This window comes from Tympanuchus pallidicinctus, unplaced genomic scaffold (genome assembly GCF_026119805.1).
Source record: "Tympanuchus pallidicinctus isolate F22 unplaced genomic scaffold, pur_lepc_1.0 scaffold18, whole genome shotgun sequence".
In the NCBI taxonomy this organism is placed as follows: domain Eukaryota; kingdom Metazoa; phylum Chordata; class Aves; order Galliformes; family Phasianidae; genus Tympanuchus; species Tympanuchus pallidicinctus.
In genome coordinates this window covers 6,684,689-6,700,417 of record NW_026294699.1, presented here as the reverse complement: position 1 = coordinate 6,700,417, position 15,729 = coordinate 6,684,689, and the positions used below count along the sequence as shown (strand labels likewise).

The 15,729-nt window shown below is 37.7% G+C and overlaps 1 protein-coding gene across 6 annotated transcripts in view; it reads left to right on the top strand.

Annotated features, from left to right (window-relative positions):
• The window catches only part of CCP110 (centriolar coiled-coil protein 110), a 17,059-nt gene extending 1,330 nt beyond the window's left edge, over positions 1 to 15,729 (top strand). For 5 of the 6 annotated variants that reach the window (XM_052679577.1, XM_052679575.1, XM_052679581.1 and 2 more), the window contains exons 3-15: positions 1,040 to 1,168; positions 1,409 to 3,035; positions 4,036 to 4,160; positions 4,294 to 4,468; positions 5,196 to 5,335; positions 5,659 to 5,775; positions 6,077 to 6,178; positions 6,484 to 6,600; positions 6,686 to 6,765; positions 7,323 to 7,385; positions 8,255 to 8,314; positions 8,875 to 8,957; positions 13,463 to 15,729. In XM_052679577.1, the coding sequence (XP_052535537.1) occupies positions 1,040 to 1,168; positions 1,409 to 3,035; positions 4,036 to 4,160; positions 4,294 to 4,468; positions 5,196 to 5,335; positions 5,659 to 5,775; positions 6,077 to 6,178; positions 6,484 to 6,600; positions 6,686 to 6,765; positions 7,323 to 7,385; positions 8,255 to 8,314; positions 8,875 to 8,957; positions 13,463 to 13,515 (2,871 nt within the window). In that variant the 3' untranslated portion in view covers positions 13,516 to 15,729. The remainder of the gene's footprint in view (positions 1 to 1,039; positions 1,169 to 1,408; positions 3,036 to 4,035; positions 4,161 to 4,293; positions 4,469 to 5,195; positions 5,336 to 5,658; positions 5,776 to 6,076; positions 6,179 to 6,483; positions 6,601 to 6,685; positions 6,766 to 7,322; positions 7,386 to 8,254; positions 8,315 to 8,874; positions 8,958 to 13,462) is intronic. The other variant, XM_052679580.1, reaches the window with a different exon arrangement.

Sequence of the window (15,729 nt, the reverse complement as noted above, 5' to 3'; positions counted from 1 at the left end):
GCCTGTTTGCTTTCATTTCTTGACGTTTACTGTCTTTGTAAGGAGAGTGAAACTATTTGCAGTGTTAAATTGGTGAACGTTACTGCTTGGCTTTGTGTAATACCACATAGACACCCCAAGCATTGAATAATATGTGAGATTGTTTAAAAGTGAATAATGTGATAGTGGGAATAGGCAATACAGAGGTTTTTAAAAGACATTTAATTAAAACTTGTTTTGCATGTATTTGCAATTTCTAGAAATATATTTCACAAGCTCATCAGTTACATTAAGGTGTTCCGTGCTTAATCCGAATAGAACCAAGCAGAAGGCTGTGGATAGTTTGTATCATAATGCAGCTGACTTCCTTGCTTTGGTGATGGGAAATATGAACGGAGAGCGTTCCTAACAGCAGTCTCCAATGTGAGGATATACGTTGGAGGCTGAACACTGGATTGTAATGTTTTTCATCTATAAGTGCGTGGATCTTTTCAGGTTTTGTAGACGAAATGCGTAATCTGAGTAGAAGTACTTGACTTTGGAGAACCATTTTTGTAGATGAAGTTTTGTAAATTTAGTTTTGAATTTTGTCCAAACTGCACATTCTCAGGTTGCAATTTGGAAGATTTTCTGATTCAGATTTTAATGGGGTTCTTTTACAAGGCAAGTGCAAGCTTCATAGACCTGATCAGGCTGAATGCAAGTGGGAAGATTGGTCACAGCGCTCTGCAGGATGCCACATCCTCACATCTCATAGAGGGCTGGGAAAGGCCTGTTCTGCAGTCCTGTATCATTTGCTGTTGGCATTGTGGAATGTAATGTTCGTACAAACTTTTATAAACAATCATTTAAATTAATAATTGTTAGCATATGTACCAGAAAAGCATTTTGTGCATCTGTATTAAAAAAAAAAAAAAAAAAAAAAAAAAAAAAAAAGTATTTGGTTAGAAAGAATCTGTTAAAGTCTGCCCAAGTTTCAACATAGATGGGTGTATATATATATGTATATAAAATTTGCATTTAGTGGTATAAAGTTTGTCTCTCACACCTTGTTCTGCAGCTGAGCTTTGAAAAGAGAAAGGAAATACAGCAGTATCGACAGAAAGCACTGGATCTGGAGACTTGGAGACAGAATTCTCACAAAAGAGCCTTACTGAATCGTGTTCAGGAGATTCTAGAAAACATTCAGGTAGGATTTGGACTAACTTCATAGCTTTAAAGGAAACGTCTCCTTGTGTGTGTTTTAAGTAAGGGCTGGGGTTTAGGTGTTCACTAATATAAACCTAAAATTAATAACAGTTAACTTTCAAGAACCAGCATTCAGTTAAGGTTAAGTCAGCATTCATTTAAGTACAGGTAAGACTTGCAGTAATCTGGAAATCAGAGATTTCATCCAAACTGTGTGATATTTTTCAATTTTTACTTGCAGAATAGGAAAGTGTCTGGTATGAGTGATGTGAACACGTGGGATGCTGAGAATACCTGCCCCAGTTCAGACTCAAAAGCTTTAACTGATCTCGCAGCTCTGTCAGGTGCCAGCTTGCCATGTTCTCCTGAAAGGCATCGTCCTGTGCAGCTTGAAAAAAGCCAAGAGCTTTTGCCATCAGACTCTATGCAGCAAGTGACGTCAAATGCAACAGAAGTAGGTAAACCAGCAGAAGAAAGTGTTCCTTCAAAGGAAAGTGAGAGTCGCTTCTCAGGAGATGCACCTTGTCCAAGGGCTGCGTCTCCTGACAGTGTGCAGAGTAAACGTGTGTCCCCTGCTTTGCAAAAGCAAGAGGGACAAGGAGTGCCACCATCTGACAAGGAAGTCCAAGATCCATATGCAGTGAGTCTTCAGAACCTGATGAAAAAGTCTAGGGAGTACATAGAGAAAGAGCAAAGCAGGCGTAGCTCAAAAAGCAGTTCAAAGAAGAGTATGAATGAAAGCCATTCAGATAAAGAAAATGATGCAGTTAAAACATCGGATTCTGTGAAAGAGAGAGGGAAGCTTACAGGCAGAAGTTCCACTGCTGTGCCCCTTGATAAACCCTGTCTTAATAAATCAAATACTCATATTCAAGGTGCCTCTACTCATACAGGTATGTCAACTTTATCCAGTTTCTCTAAAGTGGATATACCTATGAGAGTTGGAACACCCCCATTGGTGGATTCAGATTCAGATGAAGAATTTAAGAACGCTTCCACCATTGACCGTGACAGTAGCATTGTCAGGAGCCTCACAGGGTCATATAGCAAACTGCCAAGCCCAGAGCCAAGCATGAGTCCAAAAATGCACCGGCGGCGCCCAAGGCCTCTGTCAATGGGACACATAGTTATAAACAACCCCGTGAATGCTTACGAATTGAGTCCCAAAGGCAAGGGTAGAGCGATGGATTTAATTATGCAAGATATTGCTGATAAAAATAATGTGTCTGAGACAGTGCCCAAGTTCATGATGGACTTCAGTGTGCTTTGCCCTAGCAGAGTTCCTGGTGTCATCAGGAGTTCTTCAGGCCCTTCTGACGGGTTGCTGGTTGGCAAACCAAACAGACATTCCTTTGGGCACCCAGAAGGCAAAGGGACGTTGTCTGCTGCAGGGGAAGGACAGGTAGTGATGGACAACAGAGGACTATATAAAGTAGAGACTGGTACTGTAGGTGCAAAGCTGAACGAGCCATTTTCCATCAATCAGTCTACAGCAACACAGAAACTCCCAGCTGTGAACGAAACCAAAGTGTCCGCTTTGCAAGAAAATACTAAATCTCCAGTAGAACTCAATAAATCTTACGATGTAGAAAGCCCATCCCCACTGCTAATGCAGGGCAAGAGTGCATGCCAGCACATGGACACTCCAAGTGTTCCCCCAGCAAATGAACAGTTTACAGAAAACAGTTTTGAAAAGGTAAAACGTAGACTTGATTTGGACACTGACAACTGCCAGAAAGATAACAACCCCTGTGCTGGGACAGTTGGGATGGAGGAACAGGAGAAGCAATGGTTGCAAGAGCAGAAATATCCCGTGACATCGGTTTACATTGCCAAGAATGCAGCCCCCGACTCAAGTATGGCAAAAGGTAAAAGATTTGCTGTGTTTGCTTGTTTTAAACTTCTCAGTTTAGATTGATTTCTTAATATTGTATTATAATCAAGTTTGTTATTATTAATGCTATACTGTTAATATTATAATTAATTGTAAAATTAAAATTAAAATATTATAATTATTGGTGATTCTAAGTATGTATATATCAAAAGTGTTATTGTATCAGTTATCTTTCTTTTTTCAGTAATCTCCTTGTTTCTCTAATTTTTAATTAATGACCAGCTCTGAATTCATCTTGCTACCTGAGCTGTGCTGACTGGCAGCAGGACGGACTGATTGCTTGTTTAGAATTCACTGATGGAAAGAAGTCTTACAGCTCTCTGTAACAAATACTTCATTAAATAATTTATGAAGAAGCATCAGAGGAAAAGTTTCTCAGAATTTTGTGGATTCTGTATTTATTCTCAGGGATATAGTTTTAGGCAAAAAACAAACAAAACCCATGTTCTCATTTAAGAACATAATCTCATTACTAAGAACATAATCTCTTATTCTATTAGATTTGAAAAAGACTACTAAAATGAAAGATGCTTTGTGTAAATTAAAAGCAAATACCTTTTAATAGCGAGGTTGCAAATCATTATGTAGCTGTTTTCTTTCAGTTCAAGACTGTGTTACATTTGTATGCGTCTATCAAGTCAAGCCAAAGTGGCACAAGTAATTTTATTTTACTCAACACGTGCAGATATTCTGTTCCCAGATCCAGATGTTTTACGTCCTTATTTTAATACAGGCTCTGTTGGTGTTACTGCTGTGCCATCCACGTGCTTATCCCACAGAGAGCAACGTGCAAATGTTCTGAAGGACTGTTGTAACTGATAAGCTTCTTTGCAATGCTTAATGGCAACTCGGTATAAAAAATGTCCTTTTTATTGAAGATGGGAATTACTCTTCTGAAGCATGTATGTCTGTGACAAACGATCACATATAAAATATTCAATGCTTGATTCTTTGCAATGCATGTGTCTTCTCAGAAGAGATTTTGAAGACTAAAATGCTGGCGTTTGAAGAAATGAGGAAGAGACTCGAAGAGCAGCATGCACAACAACTGTCAATTCTGATAGCAGAACAAGAGCGAGAGCAGGAGAAATTGCAGAAGGTAAAGCAGAAAGGAAGAAGTCTGAGCTGAAGTCCCGTGTGTTGTTGTCAGGACCCAGGTGGTTTTGAAATGCACATTCTGTTGCTTTGCAGACTTAGAAAACTAGTCTTACAATTGAACTTTTCTTTCATAGGAACTGGAGGAACAGGAGAGAAAGGGAAAGAAGATTGCTACAACAGAAATAGAAATTTCCAAAGTGAATATTAACAGTCGGATGGAGTTGGAGTGGAGAAAAAGTGAAAGTGGCTTAGTGGAAAGTGTGCAGTCTCAGCTGGAGACGATCCATAACGCAAACTCTACAAGCATTGGTAAAAACTGGCTCTTAACACTAAACTAAGGGTAGAATACAGATAAATGTTGTGGTACTGACTGTGCCAGCTGCCCTAGGCTACCTGTGCTGCTGTCCTAGGCTAATTGTGCTTTGAAATGAATTGAATATTCAGATTGCTTCTTTCCTGTACTTGACTCCATACAAACAACATTGCTCCCTCTGAGCAGAGTTCTCCCTTGCTGGTTTTAAGCTGTTTCTCATCAAACACAAATGGAAAACTGGTGTTTTAGCAGGTGAAGAGCAGAGGAACTTTGAGAATAAACCTGCTAAACTATATGATTTTGATTATTTATGATTCACGTTTAGGATCTATGTTAGCAGCATTAAACACTTCAAAACGACTTTCATTGAGATACTTTATGGATGAGATTTTGTGTAGCAACTTTAATATTAAGCAAGTGATTTTTCTCATGCTGTAGATGGATACTTTTTCTTCCAATACATAAATACTATCATCTAAAATGTGAGTAAAAATTGGAAGTCGCTCTGTTTCTGAATGCCAAAATGACTTCCTGTCTGTAGCTTAAGTTAATGTTTATGTGTGTGCTTGATACTTTATTTTTTAGTTTTGGTTTTGGTTATTTTTGCACAGTGCTGATTTATTTTTGTTCTTAAGCATAATGGCTGTGTGTGTACTTGCACACATAGCTATTACCTTATGGACAAAAATCTCTGTGTTAAACTGTATTCTGCTGTGTGTGCAGGTTTTGCTCATGCTACATCACCTCACACCTTTACTTCAACAAGTGAAACTTCATTCTTTCTATGGGGACCATCAGGCAGCGGAGTTCTAAAAACCTCAGTATCTAGGCCAAGTAACAGGATCAAAACCAGGTGGACCCAGGTAAGGGAAATAAGATACAGCTTAAAAAGACCTTCAGCTTTTGTAAGATTCTGGTAACTTTCTAGCAGCTGTGCAGTAGGAAATCTCACAGAGAAGTTCTGTGTCCCTTCCTATATCAGCTTAGATTACATGGTAGAACTGTATGGTGTGTTTTTCTTGTGCAAAACGCAAAACACATTTTACCTCTAATCAACAGTTGTTTCTTACTTCAAAACTTGAATCACGTGACTTAAGAAATATTAGAAATTTAATTAAAGATATTTAAGAAAAAAATCTTCTGCTTTGTTTATTCAGTGTTTAGAAAATGCTTATTTTCTTTTAAGATTTTCACTCCAGAGATACAACTGAAGTTTGATAAGATAACGGCTGTGGCAAAGGGGTTTCTTACACGTCGGCTCCTACAGACAGAGAAACTGAAACATCTCAAGCAGACTGTAAAAGTGAGATCAGCATCTTTACATTATGCAGTTTCTACTCCTGTTTTGGTTTTTCTTTTTTCTTCTTCTTTTTTTTTTTTTTCCTATCATGAAATCAGGTATTTTCTGCAAAGAATTATACAAAGAATAATGGCATATTATAATGGCATGTCTGTCCCATGACCACGTTTGAGTGGTGCATTGCTTACTGTTATAAGGTTTAAGTCAAACAAAGCTGACCAGCCCTATCCATACGGTTTATGATGATCCATTGGTTGAAAAGGGTCATGCTTGCTGCTTCATCTTATTTCTCCTTCATCCCCAGGATACTATGGAGTTCATAAGAAATTTTCAGTCTGAAGCCCCATTAAAAAGAGGAAGTGTTTCAGCACAAGATGCATCCCTTCATGAAAGAGTAATGGCTCAGGTGATAAACTTTTATAAACTTATAATATGAACTTTATATAATAATATATAAATAAAATATATAAACTTTATATTCTTTTTTTATAAAAAACGTAAACTTTTTTTTTTTGCTTTCCTAGGTGTTCTGCCTTTGTAAAAAGAAGTTACTTGTTTGTGTGACTAACATAAATTGATAAAACGTGCATGGGGGCTTTGTTTAAAGGAACAAATTGGAGCTGGGTCTGTGATGAAAATATTCCAATTTCTGCTGATATGTTGAGAGAAATTTCTAAACTGTTTCATTCAGTGTTTAACTATTCTTTTCAGCTCCGAGCTGCTCTGTATGATATCCATGACATATTTTTCACAATGGAGGCATCAGAAAGAATGAACATTCTGCGTCACGATCGTGAAGTTCGTAAAGAGAAGATGCTCAGGCAGATGGTGGGTGATAGGCAAGAGAGTGTAAACTGTTCCAAGATTTTAAGGAAGAAGATCTTAACTTTAGCCTGAATATGGTCTTTTTTAGGATAAAGTTAAGAGTCCAAGAGAGAGAGCAACACTTTCAACAGCTACGCAGAAATCTCTGGATAGGAAAAAGTACATGAAGTATGTGCAGATCTCCTTTTGTGGTGAGGGGAGGGGGCCACAGGGTGATGAGGAAGGAGATACTGAAAATAGGATTTTTTGGGAACAGTTTCTTTGCAAAATAATGTATCAGTTAGAAAGTATTAATGAAAAAACCTTCATCAGGTGTGTGGTATGCTACCACTTGTGGTAGTTGTTTAACTTTTGAGAGACTTCTTGTCTCTGTGAGCAAAATGGTTGGGTTGTGTTTATGATGTACAAGATTTCAGTTTTGAAAAATAGTCCCCGTGCTCTCAGCTTATGGTAGATTTTTGCGGGTTATCAATCTTTTAAATCTTTTCAAAGTGCTTAGCAAGAGATGTCTTTGGTGGAGTTCCTTGAGGGTGTTTTTGGGATGGTGGCAGGCATTATCTGTTTCCTGCAACACAGTTGAGTAAAAAGCAGTAATCTGTAGAACAGTTACGGCAGTATAACATACAGATGCTGATTTTGTTGCTGTTTTTCTGGTACTATTTCCATTTAAGACCTACATGATGATTTTGTAATTTAATTATATTTCATTACTTTTGTTTCTCTAGGGCTTCAGAAATGGGAATGCCTAGTAAAAAAATAGTCATAAAACAAAGAAGTCCTGAGAGCCGGTGAGTGAAGGTTACTTTGTACATTATGATTCTTTAAAGAATTGTCTTAGAATGTTGGATCCTTTGATCTGTGTTACTGACTTGCTCAATTTATAATAAGAATGAAATCAGACTTGGTAGGGGCTGGGGAAAAAGCTAAAAATTATTTTTTTCAATGTCAGTTCAAAAATAATTTCTTTATGGCTTTAACTCTGTGCTCAGGGTCCAGGTTTCTCTCAGATACACTGTTAGTAACTCTTAAGCTTCATTTTGACACCAGTACCTTTCTTAATAGCCTTTATAATGTTAAATGTTCACTTTAGAAAGCTGTCAGAAAATAAGTGTCTATCTCTCTTGGAAAAAAGTTATTGCTTCTAGTTTGTGCAGTTGTTAACTTGGATCCCAGAAATGACAGTACTCAGCACTTGCTGTTAAGAGAGGGGCTGCTGCCTTACTGCTTTTTCTGCTATGACAACTCAGATACCTGGCATCTCTTAAAAACATTTCTTACTCCATGATTACCTAATAGTTCTGAAGATGTGCTATCTAACTGTATAGTTTAGTCTACAATGACTTGTTAAAATGCATCAACACCTTTTTTCCTGTATGTTTTATCAATGATTGTGAACCCAAGCCACTTTTGAGGAAAGCTTTTTGTGGCTGCTTTTTTTAGTTTCTTTGCTTTAAAGAACAAGTGAAAACAGTAATTTTATTCAGGAATTCTAATGCCTGGCACTTTTGCATGGATCATCTGTGTTATGTAGCCTTTCAGCCATTCTGAAAGTTGCTATTTGGAAGATGATGCATAATTCAATATTCTTTCTAAGATTTATTTTATTTTTTTTAAAGCAGGGAAAAAGTACTAACAGAAATTGTTTGTGTTTTGACAGAGTACTTCAGCCAAACCAAGGACAGAATGCCCCGGTTCATAGATTACTTTGCAGACAAGGGTAAGGACACAGCATGTTCCTAGCCTAAGGTTAAAGTAAATGTAAAATGCAAGAACACATTAATTTCTACACAGTACTTACATTTAATGGTACAACTGTTGTTTAAAGGCAAAATGATTCTTACAGTATTTTGAGAGAGTGGTAAAGCTTTGTTGTACCTTACACTGCAAGAAAATTATTTAGTGTTACCATCTCCTTGTGTATTGTCTCCATTTACACTGTTTTGACATTTCTATTTGTAACACTCATTCCATGAAGCTTTGCTTCCCCTTAATGAAACATTTGTATTTTCAAGTACAGGCTGTAATGCTACAGCGTTGGAAATGAATCCATTTCCTGAGCAGAGATTTTAAAATATGTACATGGGGAAATATTCTGCTATTTACTGTATCTTCTTAAGTATAATTTCAGTAGGAACTGTACGCATACTTAGGAGGATACTATATAGGACAGTGTAAAAGTGATTTCATGCCTAACAGTTTGCTAGTATCTTTATGTTGTTGGATACAGTCTTTCAGCTTTGATGCAAGTGACTTATTAACTTTTTTATATTTAATTAGAACCCCTAAGACCTCAATGAAGGGGGTTGAGCAAAATAGAAAGAAGGCCTCAGAGAGCAGAGTGTCTAACAAGGCTGTTTCAGGTGTGTAGAAAATTGGTGCTTGGATCGTATAGTAAATAATAAGTTCCAGTGTCGAGAAAAACTGAGTGGGGGATTTCTTCTTTTCTTTTTCTTCTGCACCTGCTTTGCTGTGTCTTAAATCTAACCTATCTCTTTGGACATGTGCTGATAACTTCACCATCCACTCTAAGATTCTATAAACACAATGTATAGAATGTACTTTATAGCTCATTTGCTTTCACTCACCAGATGCCCAACCATTAAAAAGTTTTGCCAGAAATACTCACTGTAACTGTTCGGGAAACTAATAGTAGTCAAACTGGTGGGTTGGAATCAGATTGCCATCGTATTTCTGTACGTGTATAACTTCTCCTTTCAGTAGGCTTTGTTTTGAAGATAGGATAGTTTGAGAAGACTTAGCAGTGGGCATTCCACAGTCACAGTCTTAGACTGCCATTTATTCTGTAGCATCTTACAGAATGCGTGAACCTCAAAGAGACAAATTCAGAAGTGGAATCTTCCTGAGCTTGTATACAGAGATTACTGATAGGTTACTCTTTTAATAAGTAAGTTTGATAGTAGTGCCAAACCTCTATGGTTAAACCTGCACAGACGTGAAGAGAATAAAACACAATGAAACAGCAATTATTCAGTTGCACCCAGTGACATTACTGAAAAATTAACAAAGATGGGAAATAATCTCTCCTGAAATATCAGTAAGAATTTTATGTAATATATGAGTAGCAGACAAAATTAACTGTAAGGCAGTTGTTATCTACGAGTTGGACAAAAACAGTCAACTCTTCCAGTTAGAGTGTTGAAGAAGTTGTAGGAGAGTAGTAGTGCAAGGATGTGCAGTATTGAGTTTAGAGTTAATTTTTGGGGGACACAGATCTCTTCTAATTGATGCTGAATCTATAATGATATATGGTGTTCTTTACGTTTCGATCTGGCATCAGACATCCAGTTAAAACATTCTCTATCACTCTTTTGTGTTGGCCATATGTATGTGTTGCTTTGCCAAGTCTCTGAGTTTCCCTTAGCTGTAATTATCCAAGTCATGATAGTTGATAGTAGGTAATGGAAGGAATCTTCTGGAGCACGTCTCTAAATTTCTCGTTACCTTTCTTATTGTGTTTGTTGAGTAACTGGAAAGCTATTTAATGCCTTCTTTATGATTATCTTGGAACTTAAAATAGATCAATATTATGCTGTCTAGTGTGATTGTACAGCATAACCTCAGTTAGTGTTTGGACATCGCATGTGTACTGTGGTATAATACCAGTACTTCCATGTGCTCTTTTATGAATAGATTGGACTGCTGTGTTAAGTGAGTAGGAATACATTCTGAAATTATTAGACAAGGAATGCTTGGTGTGAAAGAAATCTGCATAACTTTGCACAACGAAAAATACCTTCAGTTGAATACATTTATATGGGATGTGGTTTTCTTTATGGATAAAATTCGAATAGGGAAAGGCTTTGCAATATGTTGAATAGTTGTTTGTTTTTAGAACCTTTTGTTAGCAACTTTAAAAATCTGGTCTTAGTCAAGAAATCTTTTCTAGAGAGGTTCTTGAGAGTCATCTGTAGTGAGGCAGCAATTTCTGTCTGAAACTAGAGACAGGTGACCTTAAAGGGTGGAGTCCCTCTCCCCCTGAGATGCCCAGCTCAGATAAGGGCTGGGCACTGGAAGGAGAGCTTCTCTTGGACTTGGGATGCTTCCTGAGGAGTGCTTCTTGTCCAGAAATCCCCTTTGCCAGCTGAGTGAGTTCAGATCTTCTTTTTGTATATGGCTAATGGCTACCCATGCATACTTTGCCTGGTATTGCCAAGAACATGCCAGAAGCAGTTTCAACTGCTTTGTGAGCAGAACAGAGTTGTGCTAAGCAGGGCATTTAATGTGGTGTTACAAAGAAGATGATTGAGATCAGCCTGCTGCTGTCACTGTGCCTTCCCACCTCGTTTGTTTCTGCCCAGTCTGAGTTAAGTTTTCAGTAACAGATATAGCGGGGAATTAGGCACAGAGGATTTGGGCAGTAGCAGTGCTGAGCCAAGCATGATCTTTCTGTGTGCTTGTCCAGCCTGAGCAGGGAGTAGATGGTCTGAGTGAGAAATGTGTGCTGCCAAGTGCATTGGTGTTTCACATGGTACTTCTGGGGGCATCAGGTTTATGGTGTGAGAGCAGTAGGGCAATTACATGACTGAGAAGAGAGGTTATTTGCCCTGGCACAGTAAAATGGTGGGTGATTGTTGTGTCCAGAAAAGCTGTAACCCTTCTCAGTAAAGCTGATTTCTTTAATTTCCTAGTCTAGATTCCCTATATTGTCTGTATCTCTCTGCATTTAAATAGATTAGCTCTATGTATAGCAGCTTAATAAGTATATGCATTTTTCAGTAGTTAAATAAGCTTATCTTAGGGAAGGATAAGTTTATTAAATTGATAAAATTAAACTCATGTAACTGTTATTAAAAAAAAAAATTCTTATAAGATTTAGTTATCTGGTGGGTGGAGGGAGGAAACTGACTTGAAATATACCTATTTATTTCATAATGGTAAAAATTGTACCCTTATTTTCTGTATGTGACATTTCTATATGACTTGGAATGCACACAAGGAGAATTAAGAGTAGCATTAAATCCCTGATAAACCATCATACCTGTCATCCTGGTTCGTTGTATGGGATCGCAGGTGAGCTGAAGAACACAACACTGAAGAGTGTTGGGCCACTGAGGATTCCTTTTTGTGTAGTAGGAAACAGTGGTCAGGTGTGAAGGGTTCCTGTGATGGTAAGGTCTCTCGGGCATTTCCAAAGCTGCTTTGCACTGTGCTGAACACAGCTCTTGGGCACCTGTAAGTGACCACTGCAAGTCTAGCAAAAAGGAACTGGAAATTCTAAAAAGCACCAGCACCTACTTTGTTATGTTCACTTAATTGCCTGAAAACTTTCTTTTCCATGGCTGTCTTTCATTTCCACTGCTCTGCACCACGTGATGTGATGTCCACTGCTTTGTATAAATGTCTGCTCTCATTGCTAGGCACTGAGTAACTGCTTGAACCTAAGGAATGCTGAATTGTGTGACTTCTTAGCAGCCTGCAGTGCTAAAGCCTTATTACTGGAAGAAACTTGTGCTATGCATAGTGTAATATGCCTTTCTAAAGATCTGTTTGTTACATGTGGAGAGATGTTTATTTTATTTTCTCAAGTAGTTCTCTTTTCATACAGCCTTTGCCTGGTGATATTATTTGTGCTGCACTTCTAATTCTGATTGTATTTGTTAACATATGGAAACCTACAGCTGTTCCTTTGAAAAGACAGTTCAGTTTTATTAAGATTCGAGTATTCTCTGGCATATATTTCTAACTCCTTTTTCATAGGTTGTTGAGTTCTCTTTAGGCTTAACAGTTAAGTTACTATGAAGTTGTAGCTATCTGCTAACGTTACTGATAGCTATAGCTCTCAAAGGAGGATGCCTGACGCAATGTAATTTAAGGTGTGCAAAATAATTTCGATCAACAATTCCTGTAATTTTCTACCAGAGAGGTTTTGGCAAGTGGAAACTTACTGAAGGTGTGGTGAGTGCAAGATTTGGTCCCTATCTTCTGTTTAAATCATGTAAGAGATCTGCAGGAAGACAAGGCTGCTGTTGTGGCAGCACATGTGCACCTTGTTTTGGCCACCTCACTGTGTCCATTTCTCAGTTCTGGAGCCCGCTTTCTCAGTTTTAGCCAGGACTTCTTTGCATTTTCAGCTGCTTGTAGAAAGTTGGATCACATGATGAAGGAGGAAAGGAGTTGTGTGTGAAGGGAAGGAACTTTGTATTTTGCCAATGCCTGACACTTGCTTCCCTTTTGCTTCTGTGCACTTTTATGCTGATGCTGAAGTTATTCAGACTGGCAGCTGCTATGCAGATGGAAGAACAGATGCAACAGAAGAGAGATCTGTGTGTGTGGATGTCTGAGGAATAGAGTTTAGGCCAAGTCCCAAAGAAATCAGAATGAAGATAATTAGAAGTAACTGGAAGACCTGTAATGCTAACTTCCTATGCTTTGCATTATTCTTGCTCTGTCTCAACTTCTCTTTGTTTATTCATAGGGGAGGTGGAAAAGGAAAACTTGTCTTAAACATTTGACTTTGTATTGTATTATTAAATTGATATTTATATATCATTTTTGAAATTACTTTAATCACATTGTCTTGGTAAAATTACGAACAGGCTTATCTTAAAACTTCTGAATTATAGTTGTAGATGTTTTAGAGTAGCGGAAAAATGGCTATTTTCTTCTTTGATAAGTGTTCTGTAATATGTTGTTACTTGCCAACTTATAAGTAGTTTTATTAACCTGTTTTACTTCAGCATTTGTAAGGCATTTCAAATGTAAAGGAGGAAAACTCCTTTTAAAAGCAGATACTAAATATATAACAATGCCTTAATGTTGTATTATTAGCTATTTCTGTTGGATAATCTTGTTGCGAAAGTCAATATTATCAACTGTAAGAGGTACTTTCTCCTTCTGTTTTTAGGAGCATATGCAGGAAGAACCCAAAGAAAGAAGCCAAATGTTGTGACAATTTAAGACGACAGCACTCACTAGGATGAACAGGCTGTTCTTTGATGGTATTCTCAGCACTGATCCATAAATGCATAGTTACTTTTTGAAGTGATAAGCCTCCTTTGTCTTTTCCAGATGAGGACATATTAATGCAATCATACTGAAGTAATGAAGAGCTGTAAAGCTCTAACCCTGTGTGAAAACTGCATGTTAAAAGTTGTGTACGCAATAGTGTGCATATATGAGATCCATAATGTTATTCAAATAAGACCACAGAGCATCATTAAGTTAATTTGGGACATCATATGCTCTAACTTTGTATCTTCAACATGATTTTTGTATTATTTAAGATGGCAATTTCTCTGTATGGTTTGCCACAATAAGAAGTCATGCGCATGTAGTTTTAGTTTCTCACCATATACTGAAAGCAGAAAGGAGAAAAAAAAAAACCTTAAACAAAACTGAACTCTTCAGTCTGAATTTGTCAGCAGCTGTTCTGAATGTATTTGTGTGAATGCAGTTACATCGCTTCATGTATTAATGGCCTACGTTTGTTGCAATTGTGCTGAGGTGGACAGGCACGGATCCAGCCAGGTGTACTTCCATTCTCTATAGAAACTGCACATTTATACACATGATAAATCAAACCACTGTGCTGGATGTCCTAGGATGTTTTTTCCTTGCTATCTGTGGCATTTCCTTATGGAAACAGCTTTTGGGCTGGATGAAGAGAAGCGTATGTTCAACAGAAACTTGAGAAGGCAAGATTTCAATTGTTTTACCATTTCAGACTTGCACACAACTAATAATTAATATGCCTTATGTTTTGTTTATGACAATTGCCATTTTTCTAAGCAGTTTCTGTTATACCATTATCTAACATCTCTTATATTGAAATGAAGTCATGTTTCCTGATTTCAAGGGGAAGAAAATCCCTACCAAAATCCTGCAAAAACACCCGTCCTTAAGAAAATGGAATGCTGAAAGATGCTCGTATTTTGCCTTGATCATCATTCTGATGGGTGTTATGCTTCAGCCTGAGGGGAGCATAAGTCTGGAAGTTTATTTATTTATGTCTCTAAGGATACAACTTTCAGACAGGATAGGTTGTTAACATCAGAAGTAAGCAGAGAGAAGCTTGGCTATTGCAGTCTGTGCAGTGCTGTTTTTTGGTTTTCTGTTAGAGTAGTACTAGGGAACTGATCACTTGAAAATGAAGTTACTTTGATTCCTTCCCAGTGTCAATACAGTGCAACACAGTGGGGCCTGTGTAACATTTTCTCACTGATATGAGGGGAAAAAGAGTGGACAATAACATAATTTGCAACCGCTATAAAAAAAGAACATTAACAGTAGGATGAAGAGAGTATCTGCAGGGACAGTGGTGAATTAGCTGGCGTGGTTGTGGCAGTAGTTGTGAGTTGCAGTAAGTCTGTCTTCCACAGCTGGTGACAGTGTTAAATGTTTCTAACAGGTGATACCAAATTGTATACTTAGAAATCTGAGGCAAAAGGCTGCTGAAAGGCTTTGGAGGTAGATGCTGCTTGGCGGCTCTGCTGTGGCTCTGAGGTGGGTTCCCTGCTGGTGTAAATGCAAAAGCTTACACCAGTAAACTACCTGCTGCCCTCATATCAATTTGGTGATTTATTTTAAGAAAAAAATTGCAATCCAAAAAACGCCTGATGTGTTTCCTGCTTATCCAGCAGTCATCAAATGTCTGCTTTGGCTCCCACCTTTCCTGTGTTTGGATTATCACAGGAAATGGAAAACATCTGAGGGAAAAGGACAGAGTGTGACCCGTGTCACAGGTGACACAAAAGCCTGCTGTGGCTGTATCAGTGCTAAGGGTTGGTGTATTTAAAGGCTGTTTTATATGCTGTCTGTATTGTTAGAATAGGCAGTGTGTTGATATAAAAGTAGTGTTAGTAAATGTGAGTGCTTACCTCCAGGTTTCACATCTGCACCTCTTACTTCCAGCATGTTTCTGGTCTGTGTAACAAGGTGTTGTACTGCAGTTGTTTGTTTGAACTTTCATGAGGCCTTTCTCTTGACAAGTGCCAGAATTTGGTTTTGTACTTAGTATGTTTATTTATACATATTTAATTTTATCTGATTTTATTTTGTGTGTGGTTGTAATATCATCATAAAAGCGTATTTATTTTTGTACTTTCCATTTTCACCTGGCTTGCTCTTTTTCTTAAGCATACTACACAATAAACTTGCAATCTTTAAAAAGAC